Source organism: Ixodes scapularis, unplaced genomic scaffold, assembly GCF_016920785.2.
Source record: "Ixodes scapularis isolate PalLabHiFi unplaced genomic scaffold, ASM1692078v2 ptg001458l_1__unscaffolded, whole genome shotgun sequence".
NCBI lineage: Eukaryota > Metazoa > Arthropoda > Arachnida > Ixodida > Ixodidae > Ixodes > Ixodes scapularis.
This window is the reverse complement of record NW_024610152.1, coordinates 142,455-165,247: the sequence shown is the minus strand read 5'-3', so window position 1 is coordinate 165,247 and position 22,793 is coordinate 142,455. Positions and strand designations below refer to the sequence as shown.

At 44.4% G+C, this 22,793-nt stretch overlaps 1 protein-coding gene across 2 annotated transcripts in view; it reads left to right on the top strand.

The window, feature by feature from the left end:
• The window catches only part of LOC8052811, an 86,146-nt gene extending 64,691 nt beyond the window's left edge, over positions 1 to 21,455 (top strand). For both annotated transcript variants that reach the window (XM_029976670.4, XM_029976618.2), the window contains exons 9-14: positions 361 to 492; positions 10,183 to 10,262; positions 10,891 to 10,958; positions 17,172 to 17,238; positions 18,702 to 18,808; positions 20,061 to 21,455. In XM_029976670.4, coding sequence (XP_029832530.2) covers positions 361 to 492; positions 10,183 to 10,262; positions 10,891 to 10,958; positions 17,172 to 17,238; positions 18,702 to 18,808; positions 20,061 to 20,116 — 510 coding nt within the window. In that variant the 3' untranslated portion in view covers positions 20,117 to 21,455. The remainder of the gene's footprint in view (positions 1 to 360; positions 493 to 10,182; positions 10,263 to 10,890; positions 10,959 to 17,171; positions 17,239 to 18,701; positions 18,809 to 20,060) is intronic.
• Positions 21,456 to 22,793: the final 1,338 nt, after the last annotated feature.

The following is a 22,793-nucleotide window of genomic DNA, read 5'->3' as shown; positions in this document are numbered from 1 at the left end:
TTTTTAGTATTTGTGTTTTCGCGTCGCCAGTCTTTCACCTGCTCCACGAGTGGTAACTTTAGTGCTCCTTTGTGTCTTCCCGCGGGCTTCGGGCCTTTCTAACATTTACAGATTTAGTCGATTTCGATGACACTGGGCGGTTTTTCGTTGGAACCACGTGTTTATTTTCCCCAATTAAAACGCCGATTAACAAGATTTAGCTAATTATCCGACGTACCGTGACGATTACCCCCTATAGTATGTCCTTCCTGGTCATATAACTCACCTGCACAAAACAGATTTAGGAACGCGTTCCACGTACAATATGCGTATGCATCAGGGCGCCCAGGTGTGTTTGTGCGAGTCTTGTGCGCTTCGCAGGGCCCGTTGCTGTCGGTGCACCAGATGTGCCTGGACCTGGAGCAGTTGGCGGACGCCCTGGCCAAGAGGCTGTGCTCGGAACAGCGCTACGTCTACTTTGCCTTCGAAGACTACGACGCTCACGTGGTAGAGGTGAGGAGAAGCACAGCAGCACACGCCGACGCGCTCTTTGCAAACAAGCCCGACCTTTGCCCCCGTACCAGATTCGCACGAGGCGAGGCATCTGCGCCTGCGCCATGCTGACAGCAGCACCACCGAAGTCGTGTGACGTCGTCGCACCACTTGTGCTGGCTGCCCGTGCGTTGAAAAAAAAATGAAATAATAATAATTAGCTATTTATTGCACTATGCAGTGGCCCTGTTTCAAAATGTACTCGATCTCACTCTGAAGGTAAAAGTTCTGTGCCTTGGCGTTCGAAAACCCACCCGCGTCCAGCATTGTTCTGCCTGTGTTGTCAGGTGGCATGATGGGGCGGAGTAACTCGGATCGGTTCCAGTAAGATCCGGAGCACAGCCTTTGTGTCGGAAGAGTGGCCGATCTTGCTGAACCGCAATGGCCACGGCGAAACAATTCCCTTTTCGACCATGCCGGTGCCGCCCCTTTCGACTATATGCCGGTACCGATTTTTGTTTTCATTTTCTGTCGCGTGATTTGCACTTACTGGGTGTATGTCAGAAGGTTGACTAGCTGCCGTGAATCTTAATAAATAGAATCATAAAATTTTCAAGTCGATGGCGCAGTATTTCGTGTTGTGAAACGTGTGGATTTCACCCTCTTGACCTCCGTCTTTGATTTCCGCAGAAACTTTCGGATAAACCTTCCCTAAACCTCAATCTGGTTTAGACCATCAGGTGGATATGAAACAGTCGTATATGGTCGTCATTGCATCGTTATCGCTCCAGCGTTATTCCAGATATAGTCTGTAAATACAGTTGAGAATAATTGTTATTACGTTCCACCCCCATGTTCTTTTGTTATCGCGAAGGGAACAGGCGATGTTGTTTTAGCGAGGATATTTCTTTCGAAATCAGGCAGTGGGTTCATCGTGCTGACTGAGATCAAAGGGTCGTTACACCAAGTGATGCTAATGTAGTCTCCTAATACACGCAGTTATTTATTTATTAACGCTGAATCTGTTTTATCAGCCGAATGCTGAGAAAAAAGAAGAAAAAAACTCACGAAGAGCCGTCACGAAGCAAAGTCACGTGATAATTGTAATCACCCGAGACTGCGGTGACAACAGAAAAGCGACTGGAAGAAGGAAAGAAGTCACAAGTCTTTGAGGCTTCTTTCCTTCTTCCTCTCGTCATTGCACTTTCGGGTAATTCTACAATTATGAACTTGCACGAGCTCACTTGCGCCCTCACGTTTTGTTCGTGTGAAGACATGAACCGTCACGTGACATCACATGACATTATGGCGTCACATGATGTCACGTGACACCGACGAGGGAGCGATTGCCCGGCCGGGGGACACGGGGTGGTTCGGCAGCGTAAGCACGCTGGGGCCGCGATTGCCGGATCAGTCCACTCTTGGATGCACGGGGGACGTGGACACATAGACTCACAGCTCGTGACTCATAAATTAACGTAACACGATTACAAAAGAAAAAAAAAAACGTCGTTTTACGCGTGATTCGTCACCCTCGAAGAAAGGCCGGCCGGAAGAAAGAAAAAAAAAAAAAAATGCTGCAAACGATATCTCTCGAAGCACCCTAGGGATTCAAAGGTGGGAACACGCGTCCCGTCCACTCTCGCTCCCCGTGTAATCTCGAAATACAGCGCCGCGTGTTCGACCGCACCGGCCACGAATCACTCGTGTTATCTTTTTTTACGGTCCACGATATGACCCGAAGGTGCGCTTCGCCTCACGCGCCGGTGCGCTGCGGAGAAGCGACCGCGCGGGGCGCACCGATTCACCAGCTTTTGGCGATATCGCAAAATAGAGTGTTAGTAGATCGTTCCGATACCTCCGATAACGGGGTACCAGTATCGTTATCGGAGTCATCGGAACTACCTACTAAAACTCTTCAATGTCTTTATCTTGTACTTACGTAAAATTCCAAATGAACGCCCACCCAGGATGAAGGGTGAAAAATATCAGGTTGGCGAGCTTCGGTAGTGCAACAGCAAAATTTTATCAAAAGATGAGCGATAAAGATGCGAGATCACATGACGCGGGAACTGATACCATAGATCGCGCACACAGTAAATTTGCGGTCCACGTGTTTTTTTTTCTGTTTTTTTCTTCTTTTTAAGCATGTTGCGACGCACGCAAGCGCATTGTCCGTGTCTACTCGCTTGTGATTGTCCCTTGTGTCGCGCAAAAAACTTCTAGATCACTATATTGGGCTGCAGTCTGCGCCATCTAGTCGACGGTGGCGGTGGCACAGCTAGGTGACGCGAGCTGTGTCCTCCAACGCGCGATTCGCGCGCTCCCCAGTTTTATTTATTTTTAGCGATTGCATCGATGTGATTGCACGTCATTTGTGCCAACATGCTTACCCTGCGACATTTCTCCAAAAGTTGATGAATTTGTGCCAACATCGTGCCGGGGAAACTTAATTTCACTTTGTTAACACCGAAAATGTAATGGATCAAATTTGATCTAAGTATCAAACTTGGAATTCTCGAAAATTTCTCACAATATTTATCATGTTCGCGATCCGATCTGGCGGATTAGTTAGCTTCGTTGAAGGCCTCTCACCGCGCGCTGGTGCACTGCAATGAAGTGACGACTGCAGTGCAGACGTCGCGATTTCGCGTACTTTGTTTTGCCGCAGCGCACCCGTGTACTAAGGGAACAGCGCTCCTCCAGAGCAGACCATTATACATGCAGGTGCTAAGTATATAAACAAAACAAAAAATAATTGGTGAGGGCTGATGTAATAGCCCTACCTTACAGTACAAGTTTCAGAATAAAAGTGCGACAAATATATTTGATTAACTGCAAAACTTTTAATTGTTTTTTTTTTTTGTAATTTTGGATTCAGCAAAGACTTGGGTTGCAAGAAGATACATCAAGTCACTCGCTTAGTTATCACTTTTATATAGGTTTCATCGGAGATTAAGCAAGGGCACTTCGTTTGCAAGAAGATACAGCAACACACTCGCTTAGTTATCACTTTTATTTAGGTTTCATCGGTTCTATAGCATAGTCAATAGTAAATGAAAACTTAATTAGCGGGAGTAACGGATCGAAGCTTGGGAATAGCTTTAATGAGTTTAGCTGGATTGTCTTTAAAGGGGTAGCGCGACGATTTTAATATTAAAATAATTTGCAGTTTGTATTTTTTATATTGTTTATCTAGGCACAAGGGACAAAAAACGCGCCACCTTGCCCCCCAAAAAACTACTATTCTGCTGCATAGTCGCGAAAGAAAAAAACTCACTGTCACCCCCGTGGTGAACTGTCTTTTGTGTCGATAGCTCGCCGCGACCTTTGGTGCTGCTAATCCTTTAATAGTCAATATACACGGAGGAAGCGGCTGGGGTCTTTGAAGAGAGAACCCATGGGGAAACCACATGATCCTCCATAGTATGTCACTCGAAAAGCAACTTGGAGAGTTGAGAGGCACTTTGGCCTTCGATTTGTGTTATTTTTTTGCATAAAAGCTAGCGCTCGCACGAAAATGCAGTTTTTGGTTCTTCGTTCCATCTGTGACACAGATTAATTTCCGCAGTTAATTGGCCAAAGTCTGGAAATCGTTGCACCGTCCCTTTAAAGCATTCTTATCATTCATGTGCCGATTTATTTATCATGAAGTTTCACAATAAAATGTCATTGATGTTCATAATTAAATGACAAAAGCTTTGTTTTTAACTGAATTAAAACCTGCAGTAAGTGCTTGAATGGAATTTCAATTTAGGTGCTCAAAACGATTATATTCTAAAACTATTTCGGTAGAATATTCGGTTAGGTTTACCCTTGATTCCATACCTAAAATAACCATTCACAGCAGTTCATACTGTCCTTCATTGGTCAGTATCTTGTTGTCATGCCTGGTGCTTCGACGCGCAATGGAACAGCTAGTTCTGCATTTCAGGGAATCAAACCTACTGTGCACATGATTCTAACGAGAGGTTGCACATAAGTGGGAAGGCACAAGAATCTTAACTTAAGATTGGCGGTAGTATGAATAAAAAGCAGTGTGCTTATCCACCAGAAGTTCTCTCTGTTGCTCCAAAATGAAATTTTGGCTGCTCCAAAAGGTGCTCCAAAATAATGTGGACCAATTAACACGTATCACCACATGCAGCGGACAGTGAATAAAAGAGGAAACTAAGTTTATTAACAAACCACGGAAAGTGTCCTAAAACTTTTAGCAGTTTTTTTTTTAATTCTTTATCTTCTCATTCAAACATGCACTAACATATCACATGGCTAAAAAAAATCTTGGGAACTGGCTTGTAGCAATTCTTTGTTTGGCTCATTTTTATCGCAGCTGTGATTGCAGAAAAATTAAGTAACCTTATTTTATGCATGGCAGATTACTTGAGGGAAATCCCACTAATCTACCCAGAAAATAACCTACAGTCCTCTCTTTTTACTGAGAATGTTGCATCTGGGGGGGGGGGGAGTTTTGTAAGACATTGCATGAATCAGATGGGTGCGCAATGTTTCATCGTTTTGAAGCCTTACAGATGCTTAGCCAGTAAAACTGTATGGGTTATCTTTTTAATTAATTTTAATTACCAGTTTGTTAGTTAATTAACAAAACAAGATGTCGGGCATTGTAATTTAAGTTAACGATGCCACTTTTTAACATTGTTGGCAGGCAACTAAATTCATCTCAAACAACCTTAAATGAAGAGTCACTTGTTCCACTTTCACATAGCAAAAACACAGACTTGGACGTAGTTCAACTACTCTACTCAAGCTACTGTAGTTTAACTACTTTTCCAGTAACTTGGTAACTTTCAATTACAACTTGATTTGGGTAATTAGTAGTTTAATTTAACTACTTTTTTCAGGTAACTTCTACTCAAATTACTAACTACTTTAAAAATTATATAGTGCTAATTTTGCCCATCACGAAAGTTTGAGCGCAGAAGTGAATAAGACGCCGGCAGATGAAATGGCATTCCCGAACAAGGGGCCCCCTTGTTCGGGAATGCGTCCTTGGGCCAAGGTGGCGACGAGCAGCCAAAACATAACACCGGCACGCACGAACGCAGGAAGAGATGCTTAACAAGCCTTGGTCGGGTATTGACCTAATCTGGTAATGCCCGCAGGCGCCGCGTTTCCAGCTGCAACCGTGAAAGACGGGGACACTCTGAGAGTTGTAGTTGTTTTCGTGCTGTCTGTCTTTAGTGAGTTCCGACTGGAATGACGTCGCAGCCGGGCGCCTGCTCCCATGGTCGCCTTGTCGTCAGCGCATACGCCTTTGCAAAGCCGGACTCCCCCGCGCACAAACCCTGGCACGGATAATCCGTTCATGGGATCACATTCCCTCTTCCAGCTGCAACTGTATACGAGCGACGATGCTTGTTCACGTAATCCTTCGCGTCCTTCCGACCATCCATGCCTGGGAGACCTACTTTTTGTTAAAAACAATTTACTTGTCAGGCGTGTCAGGCGCGTCAGAATATTGTAGTCGCCGGCGAGGATTGTGAGCTACCCTTGGGAGATCCTTTTGTTGGACCCGGCATCAGCGGCGAAGTATACTTCGGTTCATATTTTGTTAAACCAAAACAATTTTTTTTTTTTTTTAGTAGCGTGGCACTAGCATTACAACAGGACCCGCAGTCGTCCGGATGATCTCATCGTCGTGGCGCGAGACTTGAACCCTTGACGGTCTGGTGCACCCGCTCAGCGTACTCTCAGAGCGACGTCGGAATAAAGAGGGGCCAGTCATAACAATCTCAACTTGACGAAGAAAATAAAAAAAAAGGAGGAAAGTTTGTTATTAAAGACCCTCTACCCTAGGCAAACCTCGCACGTTTCGTCATGGACACCTAAGATGCCGACACTCGCTTACCAGACCCTGCAGAGACTGTTTCTCAAATTCAACGCTGCCGTTCAATCCAGCCCGTCGGTGGAACGTCTATTTAGCTTGGCTGGGGACGTCTTTAGAAGGAAACGGGAAAAACTTTCCTATCAATAACTTTCAAGTCAATAGCTTCTGCGAGCGAATAAACTATTTTGGCGAAAACGCAAGCCATAAATAGACTGCATTTATTTTAGGCTCGCAGGGTTTTTCATTGATCAAAACTGCTGTTCATTTTGTTACCATAAAAATATAAAAAAGTAACTTCGAAAGTAACTTCAAAGTAACTTGCTACTTTTTACAGTAGTTAGTAGTTTACTCAATTACTATTACAAATGCGTAATTTCTACTCTACTCCAATTACTTTTGGCGTCGATACTCAGTAACTTAACTTAACTACCTTTTTTGAGTAACTTGTACATGTCTGAAAAACATTTTAAACATTCTCGGTAAAAATAGTCTGTACTGTCTGGACTGTAGTTTGCAACAATAAATTTCCACTGGAAAAGGAAGAGTTTCGTAGATATTCTGCAATGGGTGTATAGCCCATTGCAGTTCATTCTGCACCTGATGCATAGTGTGAATGAAAAATGCTCATACACAGCACACTTAAAAAAAATGCCTGCTTTATGAGCGCACACAAATGCTTGTATCGTACAGAAATTGCCATCAACATAACCCGTCATTCACAAGTTTTAGGACGTTTTGTCATAACAGACAATCTTAAAAGTACAAATTCTTGCACAGTCCGGAGCTGTGAATAGTCTGCACCACGTAAAATTAAATTTGTTTAAACTTTTATAGTCCGCGGACTATAGCCTGAAAAATATGGTAGATGCCGAGAATCCAGCCGATGTCTGAGCGTTATTTCAATTCTAACCCTAATGTCTCAGGTGTACAACAAAGTCCGTACTGGTGTAGACACCAATGATGGTATTGTTGCCATTTGATTCTACACTGATGATTTGCACATCCGCATCGTCTCCTTCCCAGTTCCACATGGTGATGTCACGCCCACACAAAATATATTCCGACAAATGATGACATTATCTTAGGCGCTCGTGTGCAAACTCACCACATCGAATTGTGTAAAAAATTAAAAACGCTCTATCTCTATGATAATGCTGACATGCATGGAATACGATGGAATTTTTTTTGGCTCGTTACATTTTCAATTATCATTTCTGTTTAGATTTTTTTTTCTCGCGAGTTAAGCAGATATTTGTGGCGTCTTTTTGTTGTTTCATCTTTTTTCGAGGCGAAACCATTTTCCCATCTAATCTAGAAGGGAAATCGAATGGGCGCATAGTCATACATACATTTAGGTTATCCCACTATGTTTAGCGACGAAATTATATGTTTAAGGCAAGACACTGGTTCTAAAATCGACTTTTTTGTTTATTAATGGATTATAATGAAAATTAGTGTGTATATGTGTTTTGGCTTCCTCTTTTCAAATATACAATTAGTTCTGCAATATCTCAATTGCTTTTTGAGTTACGAAGAAAATAATGAAGCCTAATTAGGTCATTTCTTACGACTCATTAAGGAACTTTCTAATACGAATTTTTTTGCATAAGTGATATGGATTTGTAGCTAAAGACCTGTCATGCAAGATGATGCTATTTATATTTTTGTAAAGATAGATCATTGTATAAAACTAGTCTAATTAGGTCAAGTACACTATTTACAAAGCTTAACGAGGTCACATTATCACTAATAATAAAATTTCGGGCCCATACTGTCATACAAAAATAGCATCACCCTGCAGTTCACTTCTTTCTGAATTCAACGGTATAAAGTTTATAGAAATCCTCGAAGAATAATCTCATGAAAACAACCGTAAGGCTAGGCATGTAGACAAAAAATGCGAAGCTGAGAAAATTGCAGTTGAAGTTTTGACACTCATTGCATAAAATTGAGTAAGATATCCCATGCAATAATGTTCAGCAATATGAAGCATAGTTCTATCTGAACAAATTGAGATGAAAAATTCTGCAATCCGTTCACAAGAACCTTTAGAAATAATATAAAACTGAGAAATAATGTCTGCAATGTAAAATAACGTTATAAAAGAATGAGTAGACTCTATAAGGGACAGCGGGAGGAAGCACCAAGGGTTGCACGTTCCGAAAGCAGATTTTGTTTGGCCCTGAAAAGGGCCTTTGTTCGTGTAGCACTTGAAAGGGGAGCCCCTCACAGCTGTCCAGGACTGTAGTCCCCAGCTGTTCCAGTTTGGTGTTGCCTGGAGAACCTCTGCTTTGCATTGCTGCTGCCCTGGTGGGCAGTGTTGGCCTTACGCGGATTGTCCTTCTCCATGCTTTGAGAGCTTTCATGTCCACTACAATGAACTGTGTCCCAGCGTCGCGCGTCTTGCCTCCTGTGGTGACGCCGAGAAGGTCGAATTTGCGCCGGGTCGCCGACTTTTCCGATAGCGCACGCTTGCATTCGTCCGATCGTGCGACTCGTTGCGCCTGCTCGGCCGTGGAGTAGTATGCGGTGTCGACACGAACCGCGCTCGCAAAGCTCGACAAACTGCCGCTGCTGCATGGAGTCGCGATGTCTCCGGCTGATGTTTCCGGAAGATCCAAGGCATCCGGCGGTGCCGATCGCGGTGGCGCACTTGCAGCAGACAGCTTCGGCTTCTTGTTCCACGGTCGCTTCCTCTTCCTTCCGAACGCTTGCCGCGTGCTCGATTTCAACCGAGCGTCGTCCGGCATCTCGAGAACTCGAAGCGAAACAAAACAAAACACGCGCGACTTCGTAGGAAAACGAACCAACAATATTCAACGCAAGCGCGCAAACGGGAACTAAAACGTGCGCTCGACCACGGAGGAAACAAAGCAGACAGGCCTAAGGAGACGGGCGGAGACGAGCCCAGGAGCAGACGACGCACCTCTCGCCAGCGCGGGAACGGAAAGGAGGAAAGGAGAAAAAGAGCGGAGGGGCGCGTTTAGGCCAATAGCAGGGGCGCTAGGCGCCGCGCGTGCTCTGACGTACGGGCACCTTGCTAGCAGGCCAATGAGAGATCGCAATTGGGGCTTTCGAAACCCACGGAATGCGGACGTTCCCCGATGTTGTCGCGATAACGAATGGCATGGGGACGTGGGGAAAATAAGCGGCTTTTCAACAAGACCAAGATGGCCGCGATCCGACGAGCGATCGCGAAACGCGCGGGGCGCGAAGTTCCACTTGTTTTCATTGAACTCGCTGTGTTAGGGCTCTGCGGGGACATCGTAAATATCATTTTTTTCATGTTTAGACATTGATTTCGACATTGAAACTTTGCAGGCAGGTACCTTAGACTACAATTAATCCAAATATGTGAATTTTGAAAAACGTGAAATTTCGCGTTTTTTGACCATTTTAAGACCCGCGTCAGTTTCGCCTTTTTTTTTTTTTCATTAAACCATTCATTTATTAAACGCGAGCAGGTATGGGTAGAAACTGATCCTAGCAGCACCCGTCCCATGGGCAACAGACAAAGACTGTTTTCGAACAATGCTCATTTTGCACAAACTTTGTTCACTATAAAAAAGCTCGATAGAATTGCTTCCCACCGCAGGCAATGTGCATCCAACGTTCCACCGGTTCAGTCACTTCTGTCCATATGGGCTGGGCCGATAGCATAGCGAGCGTTGCCGAGCAGACGTGCCACGAAAAGGCATCGGGCATTCTAGGAAGCTTGTCAATGAACTTTGATCTAGTAACGTCGGCTCTAAATGTATTCTGTGCAGACGACGCGTTGACGACCCTGGGCAAGTTGACAGCTTCGTGCTGCTGGAGGTACGGTTTGAGTGCTATTAGTGACCGATTCTCTTCGTTTGCTGCAGCTCTGTCCCGAGAACGGCACAACCACAATCCTGCTCTCTCTGCTGGTTCAAGCTGCCGAGTCGAGCCGTGAGGCCACCGGGTAAGTCTTCAAATCCGACTGCGGCAAGACATGCGGTTCCTCGGTTGTACTAGGACACCCCGAACGCATCTTCGTTTGGTGCGTTCAGCATCCCACCCGCCCTTACATCAAAAGTGGTCCCGGGGCGGCAACGAATGAAGTTACAGAGGCCGGAGCGGCATGTCGTCGGAAGTCGGGATCCCGGCACTTGGCGCCATACTTCGTTTCACCCTAAGTCCTGACGCAGCCGATGCCACGAGCCGATGAGACCAATCAGACGGCGTCAAAACGGCATCGTCGTGTTTCTGTAAGTGTTCTGTCATCGCAGAACCAATCACCAACAGACAAAGCTTAGTGACTTGCGCTTTTGACACTGCTTGATCGGTCCCACTAGCTCTTAGCGTTGGCTGCGTCAGGACTTAAGCCGAAACAAAGTATGGAAGTCCCGTCAAAAAGTAGCGTTCCCGCGACGTCATGGGGCGGATATCGAGGGGCCACATTTTAAGGATGCATGCGGCTCTTCCACATGATTGCCAGCCTGACCTGAAAATTTTATTGCGATCGATAAGTAGTTACCGAAGAGTAGACATTTCCAGGTTGCACCTAAGGATAATCGTGCAATCTCACGAGGCCGTGCTTGCTTCTGCAGGCCACAGCAAGGCAGCAGCAGGACCCTGTATCGAGCGAGTGTCCTCTTCCAGTGGAACATTGACACAGGTGTGTAAAACACAAGGGGGGGGGGGGCGGGGGCAGGGGGGGAGGGGGGCAGTATTTTTTGTATTGTAGCATTTATTTATTTGTTTGCACGTTTAGTCACATTGGCCAGTGCGGGGGTCGGCTATAATAATAATAATCAGCTTTATTTCGAGCGCCCAAAAACAACCGCATTGGTCTTTGGACTGGTGCACCACATTGAGAACACTATAAATAACCAACAAAAATATACATTATTGTACTCAAGACACACTAATAGAAATATAATATGGAGCATTCAGACGAAAATAGTTAGTAAAAAAGTGAATTACTCAACAGGCACACAGAGAGGCGGATTCACAGATCTCGATATTCAGAGTGGCGGCATTGTTATAACACAAATGGATTAGAGAGAAAGGTGAAATGTTGCCCAGTCAACAAATATCAGAACAGATTAAATGTCTGGTAAAGCGAAAATAGAGACAAAAATTAACTTAAAGGGACACTGACACCCCCCAAAAAATATTTTTCATTTTTTGCCAGGCGCTTCATTATGGTGTCGGAGGACTACCCAATTAATATTTTGCAACAGAGTAGCATATTTTTTTAATAAAGCCAAAAGACGCAACTGCTCGAAACCGAAACCGAAACCCGACGGAGGTCGGAGAAGTGGAGAGAAGAGAGTGGAGTGGCGGAAGTCACGTGGCTACACCCGACCGTGTTTTTTTTTTTCTTTTTTTTTTTTCTCTCTCCTTCTTGTAGCAGACGACATGCGGCGTACGGGAACTGTTCGCCGTGGGATTCTTTTGCAGTTATGTATGTTCCGCTCGTTGTTCTGTACTCCAAGATGAGTTGTTTTGTACATTGAGGAGTTAGAGATGAGTAGTGAGTGCCCGTGGTGAATTTTGATCGGCTCCGAAAAGAATACACCCAAGATGTTGCGTGAAGAGCTGGCTCACATGTCCTGCGTCCGAAACAGAAGTGGCATTGTGCGACAGAATTTCCGAAAGATCAACGGGATCGGGACCAATGGCTGGCTGCATTTCCTGTAGACCATTTACGGGCACCTCGGAAAGCGGACGCTACCTGATTTATATGCTCCTTACATTTTGTGGAAAGTGATTACATTGAGTTCGCAGGTGTCAACAAGGAAATCCCATACCATTTAATTCAGCGACGTGTCGTCCACAACATTTGTTTCTTATTTTTTTGTTTCTTCAGTAATAATTGTAAAAAAAAAGAAATGTAAACATCAGAAAATATTATAAAAAAAAGTATCACGGGGGATCGAACCCGGTCCTACCGCGTGTGTAGTGGACGTCTTACCCACTGAGCTACTGGCGCATTTCGATACTGGGGGATCTCTTTCCTTAGTAACAATTCAGCCGATAAACTGTAAGTTGGAAAGTTTGCTGCCGATTTTTCTCTAGCAAAAGCACTCCAGGGTCGAAGTCCGGTTGCACCACGCATTGGCGACATTCTCACCTAGTAAAGAAATCGTACGCGTGCATATTCAACTCGAAGTAGACACGTCGCGCTTGACGTTTGCGCGAGCGATGTCTTCAGCCACAAGAAGGGAGTGACGGCTCGAAGACGTCTTCGTGCAAATCGGCTTGGTGGTCGGGCGTGTCGTACGGCATGAATACCAATCCTTTTGAACAGTCCCAAATTTCTCTTTTAAAGGCGGACAAAATTCGCCGGTACCGCGAACGACAGTTGTGAAATAGAGGTCCCACGCCCGTTGTCCGCTGCCATCGCCGTCCCTGCGAGTCCCACGATACGCGAAACGACGCACGCACAGAATGCTTCCGGTTGTCTGTGGAACTTTTTTTTTCAATCAACGTATTTGCAGGTTTTTAGAAGCCACAAAAAATGGGTTTCATATTTTTTTCTATTTTTAATATTGAGTGTGTCCCTTCAGTGACCCACGACTTCGATTAAATTTGGTGGTCGCATCGATACCTTAGAAAACGTCCCGTGACCGCGGAAAAGAGAGTGAGTGAGACTCGAACCGGCCAGTTCTTGATCGGCGGTTTTCGGGCGGAAAGAAAACGAATTTCGAGCCACAAATTCTGTTCTGGGTAGTTGAGCTCTCATATGTCACGTACAACTAAAAACCTCGGCGAGCATAAATACCCTGTCAGTGTCCCTTTAACAGAGGAAAAATTAACTTTACAGATTAACATTACATAGAAAAACTAAGGCACAATCCTCCCTTCTCTCAAACTTTCTCTTTCTTATAAGGATTTTATGTTTATGGGTTATACATTCTTTTAATTTAAGCTTGTTTTTTCACAAAAATTTGGTGCTTTTCTGTGTCCATTTCTAGTGTCAGGCAAAAAATTAGCATTGATCCGGCAGGGCATAAGATGAAAATGGGACACGAACATGGGTTTCCCCAACTTTCAGGGAGTGTATGTGTGACCTGGATGTTCTTTTAAAATGCCCCGCTACAGATAAGAGTAAGGAAACAGGTAAGCATAGTGCTTCCCGAAGGAAAAAGCAACCTTATGGACGCTTCACTGCATGCTGTGTTGGGGGCAACACAAAATACAGCATTTAGTTAAAGATTTTCTTCCTGTTAATCTAGGGTGTTTATGTTTCAACGACAGCTCTACTTCTGGGTTTTTAGGTTTTTCTTGATTTTGATAGAACTGGCCCTAAGGATTTTTCAAGATTTATCGGCGTACACCGAAAACATGAAACCCTGTTACGTGTGTTACACAGACTTTAAAAAAAAAAAAGGAAATGTACATCACTTTACTGCCCACCAGTACCATATTTTCGAGTGTAAAAAATCACGGTAATTTTTTTTTTTTAACATTTCCTTCGGTGTGTTTTATACAAATCCTCGTTGATGAATTAAACCTAAAATAAAATCCCCATGGCGAATCTCTTCAGTTAAGGTCCATCCTTGTAGAAAAATTTGCATACAAGTCGTACCAACTTATATTCAAATTTTCCTATAAGGATGCGGAAATTTGCTGTGGGAATTTTATCTCTCATTTAATTCATTGACGGGATGGTTGGGACCAGCTCTCGCTTGCGCATGTATTGCGATCATAACACGGACATGCGGGCTTTTCAATGCTGTTTTGCCGCACCTACCGTACAGCTATATTGGTGTGACTTGTACAGAGGTGCGACTTATAGACCAAAAAATATGGTACATAGTACACCACCAGCAATGCAAGCGGGAACTCGCCTTTGGCATCTCAGCATTGTCTCGACGGCACCACATGCGAATTGATGGCGCTTTCATCCGCCCCGTTTTGTACTGTTTGCATGCACACAGTATCATCACCAGAGGTAATATCACTGCAACCAGCACAAATCCTGCTTTAAATTGTTTTTTGCTTCCACTCCTATGGTCTATATGCTTGCAGGAATTCATTCATTCATTTGTTCATTTTCTGTGTTCATGAACAGCTTACGTCTTGTTGATGGTGTACAATGAGATTAAAAATTAATTAGAAACAACTTAAAAATCAAACAAAAGCGGGAGGGTGTAGAGTCGTCAAAGAGTATTTCACAGCAGGTGGTTTTTAAGACTTCCTTCAAAGTTTGCAGGCATGTCAATATCAGCATTTTTAAGTGGAAAAAGTAAAAACTCACTCAAGCTGACGAATAATTTTCATACTGGAGCTTGAGATGGTGTGGAGGAGGTATCATTGCATATAAAGATGAGTTTGCGAAATAAGTTAGTCGCAGAGTTTGAGACGGCAATTTTTTTTTTTGCCTCGTCTTAGGTTTTAGTATAGACATTTTTTTAGATAGATTGTTAATTCCACTGTGGCACTGACTGCAGAAAAATATTACAGTAGTATTTGAATATGCCATATTTTAGAATGCATAGACATTGTAGATTTGTTTAATCATTACTGTCATTGCTTTATGGAGGATCTGTTTTAGAAACCATAAGACGTAGGGATGGCACTACTTTTTGGAGTAATTATTCTAGAATAATGTAGCTGCATGGGCACTATGCCTCTGTTGTAGTTGCAGAAAACTCTAATCCACTTGATCCCAAGCTTTTTTTATTCTGGGTGGCATTTTTGCAACTGCATTTGTGGCACCCACATTTTATATTAAATGTTCTCTACTTTTTTTAATTTGAGCGTGGAAACCATATCTAGAATGATGTAGGATATCATGAACAAAAGAAAAATAGCGTCATCTAAGGGTGACATGGACATACATTTGTTCCTTGGAGTTGGGACGAAAAATGAAGCACTAGATTTGATGGTGTAAATACATGAGTGTGAATATGGAAAAGGTCATATTTTTCGCCCACAATGTGCGAAGAAACGAAAGCGATACCTGTAGCACGGTTGCGCAATGCGGGTGGAATGGTGCGGTCACATACTTGAGGATAGAGGTGCAACGTGGTTAATTCTCATAGCCGTCGTGGATGCCACTGACGACTGCCACCAGTGATCTGTGAAGTAAGTGGGTAAGTGCGGTGGAATCTTCTAAAACCATCCAACATTACGTGTAGCAGCTGGATACTGCCATAGTGGAACTTTGTGTAACGCAAGTAATGTTTGAGACAAGTCTTTCAAGCAGACGACGCGGAAGATTTTCCTTTTGTCGCGTCTTTAGTGGCGGGATGCCGGAGCGGCCGACAGGAAGACCCGGCCTCTCTGGCCTCCAAGGAGGATAGAAGGGTAGGAGAGGGCATGACGCCAGCCGCGTAGCCTCCACAAGCCATGCTCCCTTGACACCTCGCCTCTTTCTCATTTTTCTCCTTACTCTCCTCACTTACCACGCCAACGTGACCACATCACGTGGCCATAGCTAACTTTCGTCTTGCTATGGGGTACTAGAATACACCACAGTCTAGCTTTCGATCTGATAAAACCTACCGGACTGAGCGTGCGCAAGCCTGCAAGCAGTCCTTCTACAAACAACCATCCATCTCACACGTGACATGTCACGCGCACCAGTCGCCAGAGAGATCTGCGGTCACGCTGGGCACAAAACCGTTTACACTTTTTATGACTAGGCTTCACCAATATTGCAACGTGCCCCCTCCTAGTACTTCTAACCTCCTTGCTGGCCTCGCATCAAGAGCGGAAAGAAGGGTTTTCCTGTAGCGGCGATGACAGGAGGCCATGTCGAAATCTCTGCAAAGTGTCGCCCGTAAAGCTATTGCTTTAAAACAACTTGACTCCGGCCACGTTTTGCATGTGTTCAGCTTGTTAAAAAGACACACACAATTTTTTTTTTTTTTAATGTTCAGATAGGACAGTATGTTAAAAAATAAACTTCCCCTGAAAAACAAATGTTTTAAGCACAACGCGAGACTCATTTGAGTGTTGCCAAAACATGCTTCTATTTTGGGGTTGACATCTCAAAATGCAAGCATGTTTTGGAATTGCTTCAAACACGAAATGAGTCTCGAAACATAAATAATGCTGCCAAGTCGCTGACTGATTTTTCAGACTTTGCAGGGACCGAAAAAACGTCCGAATAATAGAACAGCCCGAAAAATCGGCAGATTAAAAAACTTGCCTTTATTACGTCTAAGTGGGCTTAAAAAAGGTATCAATAGTGCTTTGCTTGAGGTTACGCCTCCACTTGCGTTTGGCCACTTTCTATTAGCTTGAGAATCGCTGCCTTCTTTTCTAGTGTTATGGTCAAGTCCTTTCTGCGCTTCTTAGCAAAACACAATTCACTGAGACGAAATGAGAGGCGCATGTCTACGACTGCAGATGTGCAGAATGACGAATAAACAAAGCAAAATGGCAACAGTGATAATAATAATGCCGCGCAGCTAGAGAAAAAAAAGACATAGCATAGCGTCATTTAGCGGTAGGACTTAGCAGTACTCGAGTAGCGCTGTCAAACCAAGCCAGTCCACGTGCAGCCAACATAGAATCTAAAATGGTGGCTCCTCAGGGGCATTCCCCCCCCTCGATTGCTCGCGACGATTTTGTTCGAAAAATCTAACTTTTGGACTTCAAGCTGTCCGAAACATCAGTCGTGATTATGCTAATTTTCTATTGGGCAGGTCACCTTTAGGTCCGAAATATTGAACAAGTCCAAATTATCGGAGTCCGAAAAATCGGTCGGTGACTGTATTTGTTTTGCTTTTGCTGAAGGACTTTTTTTATGTACATGTTTCTGGCGAGCTTAGGGGTTCATTGCCTCTTTAACGTGGGTAAAAATTAATAACCTTATTTCACTCTTTTCGGTATCGACTCTGACAGCATTCATATCCCCGGTTGCTCGCAGGACGATACTGGGTTGCAAAGGTGCGGCCACTTCAGAAGCTGCTGCGGCCGTTTGACGACTCGGAAGGGTAAGTGGGATCCTGACTGTCCGGTGGATCTTGGGCCCCTTTTTGCCACCACGCCTATATCCAGGCAAAGTTTTAGGTCGTTTCCACTGACCTCAATGACGATAGCTGGATCGCGCATCCCCGCTCCGTGAGTGCGACCACTGGACAGCCATCTTGCATGCCGTTTTTTTCTTTGTTTTGCTGGCATTGCAGAGGCCGGCAGCAGCGTGCTAAAGACACGTTTCCTACTCGTTCGTTGTCATTCGCCGAAGACAACCTTTAAGATCCTGGGGTGAGGCCTGATACTTGCTGTTGAGAAACATGTGGAAATTTCTAGGAAAGCGCAGTGCCGCAGGAAAAATGCACAACTCGTCGAAAGCAAGTTTCGCCGGTCTCGCCTCGTGTTCAAAGCTTCCTTGGCACGCCGAAGTACCGTGTCTCTGTGCCTTCGCACGCTTGGATACCGATCAAGAATCGACACCGTGTGAATGTGTTTTTAAAGTGCAATGTGCGTGAAGCCGTATGTGCCTCTGGATCAGCGTCTTACTTTACTGTGACGACTGTATACTTGTGGCTCTCGCGGTCCAGAAGCGAGCTTAATCCAGCTTCCAGTAGCGGCGGAAGATGGGGGAAGATATGTACATCTTTTTTCGTCATTAGGCGATTTACAGAATACTGCGCACAACAGCTCCTCATCACTAATCAGTGCTGGCTCATTATCAACCTACTTAATTGCACTTGACGTTTGAACGCGGCTTGCCTAATTGGGATTAGTCAACAGATTGCACACGACCATATGGGCCACACTTCAAAGATTTTCATTCTCGCCGTCTTGTGGCCGGAGTTGGCAGGTGGCCGCAGTTGTGCTGCAGCGAACAAGCAAGGATGTGCGATCCAGCAATTACTAAGAGTACAAAGCGGGTTCCAGTTGGAGAAATAACGAATTGAACATCTTGTGCATATAGAATTGCAAGATTGACGAGTAAGACTTGGCGACCATTCCCACCTACTACATTTATATTTTTTTTGTCCCTACTGCAACATGCAGGGCCACACTCTAGTATATATTCCACATCGCTGCAATGCATGCCAAGGTGTATACTTACAGGGTGTTCAACTTCAATTGAAATTCTTTTCGTAAAAAAGGGCACCCTATAAGGATGTCGTTTTGATTTCACTTGTATCGGGCAGGGTTGGCAGACATTAGATGAGAGGATAACCTTGTGGTGACAGGCCCTTGTGGGGATGGGTCCTTGTGGGGATGGGTCCTGGTGGGAATGACTCCCAGTAAAGATGGCTTCCAGTAGGATGGCTCCTGGTAGGGATGGCTCCCAGTGGTGATGGTTCCCAGTGGTGATGGGTTCTTGTGTTGCGGGTCCTTGTGTATGCCCCTGAGCTGATGATCTCTTGTGGTGATGGGTTCTAGTGGTGATGGGTTCCAGTGGTGATGCATCCTTGTGGTGATGGGTCTTACCAATGTCCAGCTGGAAGGCATCGAGGGATCTGGTGCATCGGCTCCAGTGCCACGCATGGAATCCATGTCCCGCCGGTTGTGCCGTCACCGTCTTCACCAACAAACCTGTCCTACGAGGTACTGCCACTCCTTTTCGACCCAGCGTGTTTCACATGTTTCATCTTATGCTTCTATTCGAAGCAAAAACTCAAGTTTCTCATGTTTGTTTTAGTCGTAGTTGATCAAAAAGACAAGAGGTTTGACTAACAAGACCTAGTCACCGAAACTGGCGGCTACCACCGAGAAAATGTGAAAGGCAATGCGTAAAGCGATGGGGAATCGAAAACTGATTATGAGACTCCTGATTATTATTCAAAAAGGGAGAAAAATGGGACAAAGCTACTAATACAAATTAAGATCAGTTAGTATGTTGGGTGAACCACTAAGGAAGGCTGAAGATAGAATCTGCAAATGTTTGATTTTAGAAACAGGGTGTCTAGCGACCGGGAAAACTGGGAATTGTCAGGGAAATTTTAATTACTGGGGAAAATCAGGGAATTGTCAGGAAAATTGTCGAAAAGCGAGCCCTGTTAGAGAAAATGAGCAAGAAACACCATCAAGTTCCCTGAGCAAAGGCTCGACGACTTGGGGGCAGAAAAATAGGCAGTAAATTCTGCTTAGAGCGGAACGCAGACTCTGCTTAACCGGTGTAAAGTATGCTACCCGATGCAAAGGGAAGAGCCGAAAAATCCAGTCCAAGCCTTGAATTGGATGGAATTGGATTGAGGGCGCGACACTAGGCTAGATTCAGTCAGAGCTACTAGATTTAGTAACAAATGGGAAAGTCGCAGACCGTAGTTTAATCCAAACCTTAAGCCGAAAGTGTGCATCTGGCGGCCTTGCGGCCATGTTGCCATTCGGTTATTGATGTGTATGGTTGAACATCGTGTTTTCATTGTTTCCAGTAGTGGCCTTTTCACTGACTATGTCGGCGGCAAGAAAGTGCTCGTTTCTCTATGGTGGACGAAGGCGGTCGGAATATTCAAGTTAGATTAAGCCCTTGCAAAATGATTCGTATAGTGCTCAATGCTCAATGCCGTGTGTTGTAATGGTTTTATATATTTAACCGCCTCTACAGTGGTCAGGGAAGTTCACCTGAAATTGTCAGGGAATACCTGGAAAAGTCGGGGAATTTCAAAATAATAATTTGCTAGACACCCTGTAGAAAGCAGTCAGTGCTTTCTAATATCCGACATGTATGAATTGAAGGAATAAGCACCGAACAATTTTTTGCTTTATGTTTAGAAATTTCTGTGTTTTGCAGTGTCAATCACACTGAGAGCCGTAAATTTTTCTTGGGTTATGTAGCAAGTTTTTTTTTTTTTTTAAGGGACTTCTTTGAAGATGCTTTGGGCACCAGGATTCCAGATGGCCATCACACTGTAATGGAAGCCAAGCCAAGCCCAGCCACAGCAAGAGGAGAAATGGCCGTCCTGATCGGGAACCACTACAACCTTGACTTTTCTCACAAACGTTTCAGACAACTTTTGTGGCAGTTTTGGGAGCTTGCCGATCGAGTCTGCCGTGCTGTAACCACCAAAGAGACTGCATTTGTTTTGTTTTTCTTATTGGATTCGGTGGTTTTATTGCCCAATCTGCAAGCTTAGGATATCGGCTTCACAGCTTCGCCACCAGGTGCTGTTAAACTGCGTTATGGTTGCAAATAAACGGCAGTCTACACAACCCATGGCCGTTAGAGCTCTGTGGTCGAGCATGGAGCTGCAATGGCTCTGTAACGGCAACTACACAAAGCTGTCAGAATGGGCACAGCCGTTTATTTGCGACTGCATTAAAGTCAATCAACTCCCAAGTGGCCAAAACATGAACTGCGACAGTAGGTTTAAAAAGTTTTCCATTACTGACAAATGAACCCACAGCTGAACGTGGGTTCTGCTTTTCAGCAGAAAAGTGTTTACCAAGAAAAAATTTTGTTTTTGTTTGCTATTTTTGTGCATTTATTTTTTGCAGCCACGGATTTGTAACCAAGCACCAGACATTTTTTTAGCTGGTTTCCTATTTATGTGTAAAAGTTGTCATAAAACTAATTACAAGTTTTCTTGCTTTTTTTTTTTTCTTACTGATTTGTGCGAAAAAATGTGTGCACAACCTGTGCAGTTGTGTGCCACAAGTTGTTTGTGCACAAGTTTCGTGCAGTCCGCGAACTGCGCACAATTTCTGCAGCAGTGTACAAACACGTGTTCTTTGCACACTTTTTAAGGCTGCATCATTGATGTTGCCCATTTTAACATACACAGTGACTGAAGTTTCTTTTTCACTTCATCTTAGTTCCTCTAAAATACTGTAAAACGCTGAGTGAGCTCTCCTCTTCCAAAAATATTTAAATCACTAACTTTGATGGTGCTTCGACTCTGCTAGCACAACCAAAGTCCATGCGACACCGAAGCGATCGCAAAGACGGAATGCCCGTGTTGGCCGGCAGGCAACTGATGATAAACGTATGATCGTATCGGGGAAATCAGTAAATTATGTACGCTTAAACTTCTTTTCTTGAACTATTGTTCAAATGTGCCGAATGGGATTATTTATTTGCAGTAGTGGTTTTTATTAGGGAATCAATAATGTGCAGTGACTTGATGGTTTACAAATGTTGGTGGGTCATTGCAGTGTGTGGAGGCCACAAAAGTTGCTATCTGAAAATGGATTGGGGGAACGGAGAACACGATTGGTTGTTGACACAGAACAATAAAATGATGTCTGTTATTCACCTGGAGCATCCATTTTGGGGGGGGGGGGGAGAAGTGCCATTTGATTGCTGTTTTTAGTTTGTTCACTCACTCTTGACCTTGTTAGTGAGCACATAGTTGAAGGCAGAAGAGACAAGCATGGCAATGTAAAAGAACTACTGAATCTAATGTAAAACAACAAAACACAGATATGTTAACAGCACCAAATATTAGCTGTCTAGCCGCTTTGTGGCAAGTTACTGTCGTAGTGTGCAGTACTGACTTCTGCTCTTTATGGAAAACGGGTATAATTCATTTGACCCCTCACTATGTGATGGGTCACGTTTCCAAAGAAGCTTGGATACATGTGCCAGCCTTCTAAACACAATCGTCACGTCAAGTCAGATAATGAACTAAGATCTGTTAATTAGCTTTTTAATTAGTGAGAACTAACATGGTTCTAAAAAGGAACCTGCTGAGCGTTATCGCAAACCACAAGATCAGTAAATTTGAGAGATTTAGAGCACATGGGAGGTGTGGTGGTGCACTTGCTCGAGGCTAGCGGTGCGGAAACAAGGACGATAAATGTGTAGTGGTGTCATCTGCATTTTTGCACTGCCAGGATTGTGCCTGTTCTAAGTGTGTAACTTTACACACCATCATCTGCATCTTTATCTTATGCATTTTTGCACTACGAGCCCCATGCTTGTTTGTATGGTAACTTTATGCACCTTTATCATCCACATTTTTACATCGCCAAGCCTCGCACTTGCTGTAAAGTGGTACGATTGCATTTTTGCACCGGCAGCCTGGTACCTGTTTTGATTTTGAGGTTCTTGAAGATGCTCGGCAAGTTTCTAAATGGAACCATGTTTACTTAACTAATTAAAAAGTTAATTAACGGATATTAGTTAATTATTCAACTTATTGCGACCATTAGTGCCCTATGTGATGTTAATGGGTGTTCCCACGACGATGGAGTTTGGGGGGTGCCCATTTTTCGACAAGGCAAGGACAGGATGTCGGGGCTTATGAGGTGGTACGGAATGGAGCACTGCAATGATGCACAAGATACAACGTTCCCGTGCGCGTCGGCACTGCAAAAGGTCGATAGACACTGGATCGCTTGGCGTTTTATGTTATAGGAAGATGGAACGTCCCGTGCCTTGGGGGAGTTTCGTCCCGACGACTCCGACAACGACACCTGAGACTCCGCAGATGCCTTTGCGCGTGCGTCGTGTCGTTGTCGAAACAATCTACCAAAACCCTCTAACTTTCGATGACCCCAAAGCGTGCGATGCAAAGCCAACTCGGACACTTGCATCCGAGCGTAATTGACCGCGTTACAGCTTCTCTCGTTCCGCTACAACGCGTCATGC